Below are 12,401 nucleotides of genomic sequence, written 5' to 3' on the forward strand. Positions count from 1 at the left end.
AGGAGTAAAATACAATAAATATTTTATGATTATCGATCATTATCATGAAAATGTAAAAAGTTATTCATATATCATACCAGAAACAAAAGTAAGTTATATTTACATTCTCTGTACAATATCACTTCAGATTCAAACCCATGATATGAAAAACCCAGCAATCAAAGTTTCTTAAGTGGGCCTTTACAATAGTAAAGTGTGTTAATAAAGTAGGGGAGTGTATATAGTATTAGTCTACAACATAACAGAATACTTGTGTAACTTTGTGAGATAAATATTGGTTAGTTATTTCTTCCTGCACCTCCATATATTCTTCTCCCACCTCCATAAATTTTCATATTTTCAAAATTATCCCTCTATAATATTTCGGATTACGTAATTTGGAAGTATTTTTTCAAATTCGTAATTAACTTCCAGATTACATAATCTGGAAACCTTTTTTCATATGCATGATTAGTTTCCAGATTATGTAATCTAGAAGTCTTTTTTAACTTCCGATTACATAATCCGAAAGTATTTTTTCAAATGCGTGTCCAGATTATATAATCTGGAAGTTGGTAGCACAAGAAGGTTAAAAAGGTATTTTTCACGTTAAGTATGGGGTGGTAGAAGATCCTATGGAGGTGCAGGAAGAAACAATCATATTGGTTTTGTCCAAACACATACCCATTCATTTGTTGGACCAAATAATTCGGCCCATCGTCAACGATTTTAGGTTGGCAATTGCTTCCTGCACCCGATCAATTGTGACTGGCACCCGACATACTTTTAAAAATCCTAAAATGCCCTTGTCTTCTTCACATATGAAAACATTGAATGGTGAGGAAGAGGAAGTTCATGAATGTGTGAAGCTTTGCTTTGAGCTGCAAAAGAGGAGGTTGTGCTTCGTTCATTGTTGCTAAGTTGAGTGTAAGCTTCGTTTGCCAAGTTAATGAGGTAAGTAATCCATTTTCGTTCGTTTCTGGTTTTTTCTCGAGCTCAGCTGGTCCTGGATATCGAAATCCAGAATTCAATTTTTTTGCCTACGGATATTAATATCCGGAAGTCAAAAATTTCAATACGGATATTAATATCCGGAATTGTGGATTGTTCCTTCCGGACGCTAATATCCGTAGTTCATCATTGGCTTACGGATGTACATATCCGGAACTAGTTTATGCAATCCGGATATATATATCCAGAAGCTAACTGTTGATATTTTTTTTGTTATGAATTTATTTATCCGGAAGCTAAGTGTTAATTTTTTTCAACAGCCGAATGGATACAACAGAGTCATACATGGGAGTTTTAGGGGAGATTGATGTGTGGGATGGATTAGATGATGTTGATCTGGAGCAGTCAATAAGTTATAACGCATTAGATAATGAACAAAGGGCACATGAATGCAGTGAAGCATTTTCTATAAATGAGGTATGGTCAATGTTGGGTTGTGAATGTTTTTTTTATGAATTATTTTTAAATTTGGCATATGTTATTGTAGGTATTTCGTGATCGAGATGAGCTGTTAGATTAGGCGAGAAGTGTTGGCTATAGTTATGGGTTTGTTATTGTTATATTAAGGTCAGATACATGGACGGGCCAACGAGGAAGGATGACCTATGTATTGTTAGGTTGTGAGAGAGGAGGTAAATACAGACGGTATAAAAAAGAAGTAGATGTCAGTCAAACTGGAAGTAGGAAGTGTGAGTGTCCTTTCAGATTGCGAGGCAAACCAGTCAAAGGTGGTCAAGGGTGGAAGGTTGAATTAATTTGTGGTTCTCACAATCATGACTTGGCAGAGACAATGGTGGGTCATCCGTATGCTGGAAGGTTAAGTATAGAGGAAAAGGTTATGGTTGAGGATATGAGTAAAACTGCGGTGAAGCCAAGAAATATTTTACTAACCATGAAAGAGAGAAATGAAAAGAATGTGACAACGTTAAGCAGGTTTATAATGCAATCACTGTTCACCGAAGATCACAACGAGGTCACAGAACAGAAATGCAACAACTGATGTTGTTACTAGAGTGAGACAGGTACGTGCATTGGTGTAGGTGTGATAAGGTCTCTAATATTGTGCAAGATATATTTTGGACACACCCAGATTCAGTAAAATTGGTGAACTCATTTAACATTGTCATATTAATGGATAGTACGTACAAGACGAACAAGTATAGGATGTCGTTACTTGAGGTTGTTGGGATTACGTCTACAGGTTTGACTTTCTCCGTTGCATTTTGTTTACTAGCAGCAGAAAAGGAAAATAATTTTTTTTGGGCCCTTGACAGACTTAAAGGGTTGTTTTTAAGAGTTGATTCATGCCCTAGGGTGGTGGTATGTGATAGAGATGTTGCCTTAATGAATGCAATTAGAATGGTGTTTCCTAAAGCTTATAATTTGCTCTGTCGGTTTCACATTGATAAAAATGTGAAAGCAAAATGTAAAATGTTGGTGCATCCAAGAGAGGCATGGGATCAAGTAATGGAAGTGTGATGATCTGTTGTGGATTGTGATATTGTTGAGGCCTTTGAAGATCGTGTCAATGCTCTTCGAGTTGTCTGTTCTCCATGGCCTATATTTGTAGATTATGTGATGGATACATGGTTACGTCCACATAAAGAAAAATTTGTCAAGGCATGAATAGATAAGGTGATGCACTTAGGAAACACAACAAGTAACAGAGTTGAGGCGGCCACTACAACATTTTTAACTTTAGACCACGCTAAAATAGGCCACAGATGTAAAAGTGTTGCCTAAACATACTAAAAACCACGGTTTTAGTATAGTGGCTTAAAATATACAATAAGCCACGGTTTTAAAAGTGTTGATACTTTAGGCCAAGGTTATAAAATTGTTAATAGTTTAAGCCACGGTTATTTATGTGTGGTCTTTTGAATTAAAAAAATCTAAAATAAAATTCAATTTTTGTGGGAAATTTTTCGTTTTCCCTCTCGGTGAATAAAGAACAGACCTCTCGTCACTATTCACCTACGTTCTTGCTTACGAACGTCTCGCGAACATATTTGCGGTTCTCCCTCAGTTTTCACGTTCTCCCTCACTTTTCACCTTCTAACCGAGCGTTTCCTCACTTTCGAGACATTCTCACTGCCCGTTCTTCATCACTGACACCCTGGACTGGACGTTCTCACTGTCGTTAGTCGGGCTATCCTCACTGAACACACTGGACATTCTCACTCATTTCAGGTACTCTGTATCTCTCGCTTTTAGGGTTTCGATTTTGGGTTTTGTTTGGTTTGATTGAATTTTGTTTTGGTTTCATTAGTTTCATTTAATCTTTCACGTTTCGTTAAGTTTAATCTGGGGATAGAGGTTTCTTTTCATAGACTATAATTTGGGGACAAAGGTTTCCTTTTTCGTGAATTGTAATTTGGGGACGAAGAGGGTTTTGAGAAAAAATTTATAAAATAATTTATGTCACTGTTAGTAATCTACCTCTAATTTTGTTCATAAGTGGTCACATAAGTAGATTAGCAGTCGTGGCTGGTTTTCAATTTGGCAACATAAAAGTTGTAGATACTATAGTTGGTCTAGAATTGTTGAATTAGGAAGGGAAGGATTTTTTCAGTGCTATCCATCAGATTGTCAAAATTCCAGCAGCTGGAAATGTTGCAATTTTACCATTTTTGTTGCAGAGTATTAGAAGAGGGCTAGCAGTGGCAATGGACAACTTTTGGATAGTTCTTATTTTATAGCAGCAACAAAGTGATTTCGTTTTGTGCTTCTTTAGGGTGAGGTAGTTAGTTGAGTTTTCTCTATAACAGCTGGTTTATTGTTTTTATGCTGGCTTTTATGCAGAACCCTTCACTGTGACTCTAGCTACCAATCTGTTGAACGTTTTTTAATTTTCCTACTTGCTTGTTAATTGTAAATATTATACTATGTACACACATGCATCTTGCTTCCTACTGCTGGTGCCGTTACCTTTACGAACACTGCATATAACATTAATATTTTTGGCTTAATCAACTGATATGGGAATATGGCAAAAAAATCAATTGAGGTTAGTGTTACCCTTTGTGAAGAAGAGTATTACAGGGCACCAAAGAAAAGGGACTTCCATATAGATGTTTAATACGAATAATAAGAGAAAAATCAAAACTATTAGCATAAGACAAAGCTTTATATGTACTATAGATCTGCAGTTCTGTTTTGGTACACTAATGTATAATATATAAATTTTGACCATGGCCTCTTGTTTTCTACACCATATAGTTTGACATGATGTCTCACACCTTGACCACGAATTATGGCTTGCAATCTTATGACTCCCTTCAATGCTCTTAATGCTTTCCTAGTCTGTTACACTCCTAGTTTCAAGTTCATGAGTTTAAAATTGTTTAACTTTTTAGTGAGTCCATTTATATTTGTTTTATTTGAGTGGATACACTTGAGTAAAGAGAATCAAATTGATGAAAAGTGCAACAGCATGTGCAGTAGCAACTGCAACATAAGTCCATTTATATGTTTTATTTTTGCTCTTAAAGAACATCCTATATTTGATATTGAAGAAAAATGGGTGAAAGCCAAGAGTCAAATTTAGAGATTCAAAATACATATTTCATAATTCTTACTAAACAATTAAGATGCTTTAGTCATCTCCATTCTATTTTATTTTTATAACGTAGTTGTTCTATTCATTTGTCAACATAAAAGAAACCTACCCTAGTAAGGACCGAAACTGCCTCTGTTCAACTTTCATTTTCAGTAACAATTATTTATTGGCCAATAGGACTAAAATATACCATGAACAATGATACTTTTTTATTATAAAAAAGTAAAAGAAAGAAAACCACATATAAATGCACACAAGAATATTTTTGTTTTTATTTTCTCTTAAGTAAAACATGTATAATTTATTCTATATTCTGAATAGTTTAATTCATATATATGTTGTTGTTAGTGCAATTTTATTTTTTTTTTTGAAAAATCCAGCATCCGATTAAAACTCTTGCTGATAGGAATTCCTATTGGATGACTTCACAAAAATTAAATTCTTTGAGTTTCATATATTTATGTGAATTTAGCTCTTTGTTTTGTTTAGGCTACCTTTGAGATTTCTTTCAAATTCTTCATGTTGTTATTGTTGAAACTAAAAAGGAGCCTTAACTAGGGGAGCAAATAAAAGTAAGAGTGCTTAAAGAAATTATGATTGATTTACTATGTCATTTTAATGGTCTTTTTAGAAATAATATTTCCACACGTTCAACTATATTTTATCTGAATCTTTGTAGGTCTGGTTGATTTATAGGTACACTATAGAGTATATCCAAATAATGTATTGCTTCCTTACGAAGGTGAAGATAGTGTAAAGTGGAGTTTTATTAACTACTGAAAGAGGTTTGTTATGTGATAAACATACTTAACTTATTTATCATTTTAAATATTCAAAGCATGTTTACTAGTTTGTTTCTTTAATGGTTATAAGTGTGCTAGAAATATTTGGATTCATGGACCTAGATCAAGTTCTGTAACTTAACTTGTGATTATCTCATATTAAATTGGAAGAGAACAAGTATTTATTTTATTTTATTATATTATATTTTGGTAGTTGCTATATTTATTGTTTGAATTAGATTTAATTAGTACATATTTATGTATTTTTTGCAGCTTGAAGACAATGAAGAGTACGAAGACAATCTTGAAGAAAAATGAACTTATTAATATGTAGTAAAGAAAAAATATATTATGTTTTTTAATTAAGTTTGTAATTTTAACTTTGAAGACTTGATCGTCATCATTATACTTTAAGACAAAAAAATTTATTATGTAGTTGGAATGGAATACATCTATTGAAATATGTGAAATTTCTTGTTGAGTCATTTATGTTTCAATACACGTTTATTCTTTTTATCCTGAACTTTTGTATGAGTAATTTTCTAAAATTAAAGAAATATATTGTTGTTTTTGTCAATACTTTAAGCAACACTTTTAAAATTGTGGCTGTTATAAAGATTTTAGGCAACGGTTTTAAAATTGTTGTCTTTATAAAAACCGTGGCCTATTACCAACGGCCACGCTCACCTAGAGCACGGCTAAAAAACTGTTGCCTAAACTTTAGGCCACAGTTTTAATGCTTTAGACCACGGTTTTATGGTGTTGTCTAAAGTAATAATTGTTGTAGTGGGCACACTGGAGCCTAAAGAGAGTTCTTCAGAATTCGATGGGGGATTTATGTTTCTGCTGGGATTCCATCAATAAGATGATTATTTTACAACATAATGCAATCAAAGATTCATTCCAAAAGAGTTTGCATGTGGTTGGACATCGGTTCAAGGTTACAGCTTACAAAAAATTGTTAGGTTTTGTGTCTAAATATGCTTTGAACCTTATTTTAGAAGAACTTGATAGGGTTAAATCAATGGGGTTTGATAAAAGTAGGTGTGGATGTAGTCTTACATGTACTCATGGTCTTCCTTGTGCGTGTCAATTGGCTTCATTTGGTGTTGGTAGCATACCACTTAAATCAGTACATGTGATGTGGACTCGTTTAAGCTTTGAAGACATTGCTACTGAACAATCTTCATCTGAGTTGTCAATTGATAAAGAGTTTGAGGTCATCGCGAAGCAGTTTAAAGAGTTGGATGTTGCAGGTAAGGTTAACATCAAAAGTAAATTGCAGGATATTGCCTTTCCAGAGAAGACATCTATTTACACACCAGATCATAAGGTGAAAACAAAAGGTGCTGTAAAGATGTCTCGTCCTACCAAATTCATGAGATCAACTAAGCGAATCCCTTCTTATTTTGAACATGTGGATTTCTTACACTCACAACATGATAGTTGTGCAAGCAAAAAATCTAATGAAGAAAGCTTACCAGAAATTGTACCAGCAAAATGTATTCCTTTCCTTGATCAGTTCCCTGTAGGGTATCATCCATATATTGTTGATGTTGTTGACGTTAAGGCTGATGGCCATTGTGGCTACCGTGCTGTTGCTGCCCAATTGGGAATGGGAGAGGAGTCATGGGTTGTTGTTCGAATGAATTTGTTAAAAGAACTAAGTGAATGGAGACAAGAATATGTTCAACTCTTTGGTGGTGATGATAGATATGAATACTTGAAGAAGTCACTTCTAGTGGAACACATGTCTATGGTACCAACCACTAACACCATTTCATTTTTACATTGCATTTCTTTATTTAACTTTGTTTCTCAATTGTACTTGCAGGCAGGAACAGATAAGTGGATGACAATTCCAGACATGGGATATGTTATTGCAAATCGGTATAATGTCATTCTTGTTTCTTTGTCCATGTTACAATCATTGAGTATTTTTCCTTTAAGAACCCAAGCACCAAGTAACTTCCGTCAACACCGAATCATTGCAATTGGACATGTCCACGGAAATCATTTTGTGCAGGTATAAACTAAACTAATCAAGATTGATGTGGTAAATCAAGATTTGTGTACCTTATATTTATTACCTTTATAGGTCAAGCTCAAAGATGGTTGTCCAATTCCACCTACGGATATATTGTGGGCATCACATCGTTATCCGGCGGCCCAAACTTGGTCAACATACTACACTAGCCGGATACAAGTTTATACCCAACTAATGTCCATTAGACGATATTTGTAATTATAACATTTATAATAGCATAATTTAGATTTATGGATGTTTAGTACATTTGCAGCTACACCGAGGTTGGTCTTCAGAATACAATGCTTGCATACGTCTCATCCCTATAGACGGGAAGTGCTCATAAATCCACCTCTGCAGCAATGTCGCATAACCAGCTAGTTGCTTGGTGTTTGCATAACTACAATCTCCTAGCTGCTCATACATGTGAGTTAGGGCAGCTGTTGCCCAAGAATATCCCTCGGTAAGCCTCAAATCAACAAAAAATCCAAGATAAAAGACACTAACTAATGTAGCACTCTTGTCCGCAAAAATAGTGCAACCAACAAGGTGAAGTAAATATGCTCTGGCAGCCACAGTCCACTGCCTCCTTGAGCATGTGTCTCTATACACATCTCTTAGCCAACTCAAGCGCACATGAGCTCCCCGACAGTGTCTTGTTTCTTCAAATGCAATGCACGATCAACACGGAGGGATTCTACCAATAAATCATTCGCCGAGTCTGAATCTAAGGTTTCTTGCGTGTAAAATTGTCCGACAATGGGTAAATGCAACAAATTTGACACATCATCAAGAGTGATGGTCATCTCCCCAACCGGTAAGTGAAAATTGTTTGTCTCTGCATGCCACCTCTCTACAAAAGCACACAGCAGTCCTCGGTCTAAACTCTCATAACTAGCATGAAGCAAACCACCTAAGCCAGACAATTCTACAGCAGCTTGTATGCGTTCATGAGGTTCTCCTAACTTATTTATCTTCTTCCCATGTGAAACCACCTTCAACTCACCACGATCCTACAATAATCAACATATATCATCAATAAATAGATACATACTAAATTCAAAAAATTATCTTTCGTTACTTACCAAACCATTCCACAACTGTCTGGCTACATGATGTTCATAATTAACGAGTAAGGACTTATCCAATGACCCTCCTGGATAGCCTTCATCATCCACTTCAACTTCTTCTTGTTCAATATGATCTTCAAACTGTTCATTTAGAATTGACGTACTTGGGCCACCTCGTTTTCTTCTCATCGATGCAGTTGGTCGCACACGGTCCAAATTAGAACTTCCTCCACCTCTAGTCCTCACCATCTAACATTCAATCCAACATATATAAAAGATTATAACACATATAGCATAAAAGAACATATAAATTAGTCCATACAAACAAAACAACAACACTAATACGGATATTAATATCCGCAAGACAACAACAAATTTCGAATAAAAATATCCACAACACATAACCCTATTCCGGATAAAAATATCCACAACCCTAAACTATATTCTGGATAAAAATATCTGTAAGTCAAAACACACTTACGGATAAAAATATCCGGACCCCAAACTATATTCTGGATAAAAATATCCGTAAGTCAAAACAAACTTACGGATAAAAATATCCGGACCCCAAACTCAATTACGGATAAAAAAAACTGGAACTAAATTCTCCCTTACGGATAAAAATATCCGCAACTCTCAAAAGTCACTTGCGGATAAAAATATTCGCAACTCTCACTCACTTATGGATAAAAATATCCGGAAGCATGACGTACCTTCGAATCTGGTGCTCTGCCTGCGATAATGAAGGTCACGGTGGGTGCAGAAGAATGGAGAAGAACGTCGCTCACGGTGGTTGGACAACAAGCTTGCTCACGGTGGCTGCACAACATGGTGGCTTACGGTGGCTCGGTGGCTGCGGCAGGCACAATGGAATGGAAGAACAGAAGAATAGGGTTGGTGCAGGTGATTGGGTGCATATCACAATTACAGTTTTCAGAATTTCATTAAGGGTATATTCGTCTTTTACTATTAAGTGATTGGGTGCCAGTTAGAATGTGTTGGGTGCAGGGAGAATATGCCTTTTAGATTTTTTTCTCTTTGGGAGTGTGGGAAATGTCACAAATATCCCTCCATACATTTTTATTCAAAATATTTTGAATTAGTAATCCAAATTTTTTTTAAATTAATAATCCAACAAGTTTTTGGAATGTACAATTTAAAAGTTAAAAATTCAGATGTTGCGTTTTTTTTTTCACAATCCAAAAATCTATTGCACAATCTAAAAATCTATTATAAATTTTGAAATTCAAAACTAGAAAATGTATTTCAGAATGTATAATATTACGTATTATACAATCTAAAATACATTTTTTGAGTTTCATATTACTAAAAATATTCTAGATTATATAACTACAAAATCCAAAAATATATTTCAGATTATATAATTCATAATACATTTTCAAAATTGTGTAATATGAAACTATTTTAATATAAAATTTTAATCTAAAACTTATTTGGAATTCATAAGTGAAACACTAGGTCGAATGAACCATCATTCTTTTTCACTAATAGCATTGGAGCTCCCCATAGGAGAAACACTAGGTCGAATGAATTGTTTCTCCAATAAGTTTTTTAGTTGTTTCTTCAATTCAGCTAACTCCGTTGGTGCCATTCAGTACGAAGTAATTGACACAGGACCTACTTTAGGAATCAAGTCTATTGCAAACTCTATCTCTCTTTTAGGTGGAAGTCCAAGAATCTCATCAGGAAATACATCCTTAAACTCCTGAACTACAAACATATCCTTTTGTACTTTATCAGTAACTATAGAACAAGCCAAGAACACAAAACATTTTGCAGCTTCTTGTATCTCTCTCTCAAACTGTTGAGCCGAGATAACCTACATTCCTTCCAATTTAGGGAAAATTAACTTCTTCTGACCACAATCTATAAGGATATGATTAGCAGACATCCAATCCATTCCCAAAATAACCTTCAAATCCTTTAGAGGTATACAAATCATGTTGATTTTGTATCTTTGTCCCTCTATAATTACTGGACACTCAACACACATGGAAGAAGTTTCTGTTGGTGTAGATACCACCAACTCAATTTCTAATTCTCGGACTGACAACTTAAGTTTCTTAGCACAATCAAAAGATATAAATGAATGAGTTGCCCTAGAATCAAAAAATACAGATAACTGTGTTCCAAGGATAGAACAAATACCTTTAACAAGGCTATCAAATTGTGAAGCCTCAGCTCCACTAATGGCAAAAACTCTATCTGCTGCTCTGGGTTTCTGATTATTATTCTACTGCACTCTAGTATTATTTGGGGTCGCAAGTCTTGCACAACAGTCCTTTGTAGCATGACCATATCTATGACATCTAACACATGTAACGTTTGGCACTGGATGAGGACAAAATTTAACTACGTTCCCCACCACATCTAAAACATTTGACATTTTGTAGCAACTAAGAAGTAGACCCTCCACTCCTGAAGGATTGAGGTCTGGAATAAGGCGTCTTTTTATCTTCATATTTGGGTGTGCTTCTAGAAGGTCCCCCCACCATTTGTGGCCTAATAGCTCTCCTACTACTCTTCAAACTCTCCACCATCTTTGCCTTCTCCAATAGAGCAGGGAATTCTCTAATGGACATAGGAATTACCACTTCTTTATGCTCTTGCTTCAACCCAAACTCAAATTTTCTACATCTCCAAGCCTCAATCATGGTATGGATGTAGAATCTAGCTAAGGTGTTTGAACCTAGCAGTGACTGGAAGATTTCCTTGCTCCAACTGCATGAATTTGATTTCTTTTGCATATATGATACTATCAGGAAAATACTCCTCCAAGAATCTTACTTTGAAACTCTCCCAAGTGACAATTTCTTCTTTGTCCCCCATCATCTGCTTCATACCTATCAACCAAAACTCAGCTTCTTCAATAAGCATATAGATGGCATAAGATAACGTTCTTTCTTCAGGGCATTGAGTAGGTTCAAATATTTTTTCTATGTCACTCACCCACTGGTCTTCTTCATCTGGATTTACCTTCCCATTAAATTTGGGTGGATTTTGTCTCATAAATTCCTCCAGACTAAAAGTATGGGGTTGTTGATGAAGTTGTTAATCTAGTTGTTTCTAATTGATGAAGGATGGCCTGATGCTGTTGTGTCGTAGTAGCACTCTGTTGTTGCCATCATCTCTATTGTCTGAGCTAAGTTGGGCATATCTACTGGTGGAGGAGGAGTGGGTGGTCTACGTGTCATCTTCTAAGCACATAAAGAATTGGGTTAGAAATTACTAAAAATTTCTAACTACATCTTTACGAAAAATTAACTTAAAAGAAATAATCACACAAAATAGGTACAAAACCAATCAAGACTTATCTCTTAAATGTATTCTAATTATTTAGAATTAAGATAGAAAATCATCTTGATCTAGTCATAAGTGTGCACCTTCACCACTCTATCAAGATTCTTTTCATTCTTAATACTTTCATCTTTATTCATAACAACTAATTTGATTCAAACACAAACAAAATTTCAAGAAAACAACTTTGTCAAACACCTTATTATAAACTTTTAACTAAGTCTTGAGTTAGACTTAAAACAAATCTACACGCATGAGAAATGGAATAAACTCACTACCCTCAGGTTATCCTAAGGATGAATCGCTCTGATACCATTAAATGTAACACCCCAAAAATGCATCTAACTATTACAATACATGTTCTACATATTTCTATACAAACTTAGAGTTTTTCAAAAAATTTCTTAATATATGATAAGGACTTGTAGAAATACAAATATTTACAATATAAGGTTCAAAATAACATCCTAAAGCCCTCAAGAACCTCCAACACCTGTATGATCATTTGCTCGTGTACATAGTATAGTCATCGCAGCTCACAACACAACAAGAAAAGTAAGGGTAAGCTAGTGAAAATAAAGTGTTATAATATACACAATTAAATCAAAAGAGAAAACCAAATTACAAGGATCAATTTCTCAATTATTCAATCTTCT

The 12,401-nt window shown here is 34.9% G+C and overlaps 1 protein-coding gene and 1 long non-coding RNA gene across 5 annotated transcripts; both read left to right on the forward strand.

Annotated features, from left to right (window-relative positions):
• Window positions 1-2,923: 2,923 nt before the first annotated feature.
• Window positions 2,924-5,810, forward strand: LOC137825810 (uncharacterized). Of its 4 annotated transcripts, none has more exons than XR_011083356.1 (4): window positions 2,924-3,180; window positions 3,630-3,730; window positions 5,229-5,334; window positions 5,605-5,810. It is a non-coding gene; the product is annotated as an uncharacterized lncRNA (long non-coding RNA). The 4 variants fall into 4 exon arrangements; XR_011083357.1 differs by having other exon boundaries at window positions 3,630-3,725; XR_011083355.1 differs by having other exon boundaries at window positions 2,925-3,180; window positions 5,246-5,334.
• A 347-nt stretch (window positions 5,811-6,157) lies between these two features.
• Window positions 6,158-7,824, forward strand: LOC137824564 (uncharacterized). The gene is made up of 4 exons (XM_068630231.1): window positions 6,158-7,090; window positions 7,166-7,357; window positions 7,430-7,537; window positions 7,687-7,824. The coding sequence occupies exons 1-4, from the start codon at window positions 6,158-6,160 to the stop codon at window positions 7,822-7,824; spliced, it is 1,371 nt and encodes a 456-aa protein (XP_068486332.1).
• Window positions 7,825-12,401: the final 4,577 nt, after the last annotated feature.

The sequence above is a fragment of the Phaseolus vulgaris genome, chromosome 8 (genome assembly GCF_000499845.2).
Source record: "Phaseolus vulgaris cultivar G19833 chromosome 8, P. vulgaris v2.0, whole genome shotgun sequence".
NCBI lineage: Eukaryota > Viridiplantae > Streptophyta > Magnoliopsida > Fabales > Fabaceae > Phaseolus > Phaseolus vulgaris.

Coding starts and splice junctions, on each gene's coding strand:
- LOC137824564 (XM_068630231.1), top strand. CDS start 6,158: ATGGGGGATTTATGTTTCTGCTGGGATTCCATCAATAAGATGATTATT. Junction 7,358..7,429: donor ACGGAAATCATTTTGTGCAG/GTATAAACTAAA, acceptor TTACCTTTATAG/GTCAAGCTCAAAGATGGTTG. Junction 7,538..7,686: donor ACTACACTAGCCGGATACAA/GTTTATACCCAA, acceptor TCATCCCTATAG/ACGGGAAGTGCTCATAAATC.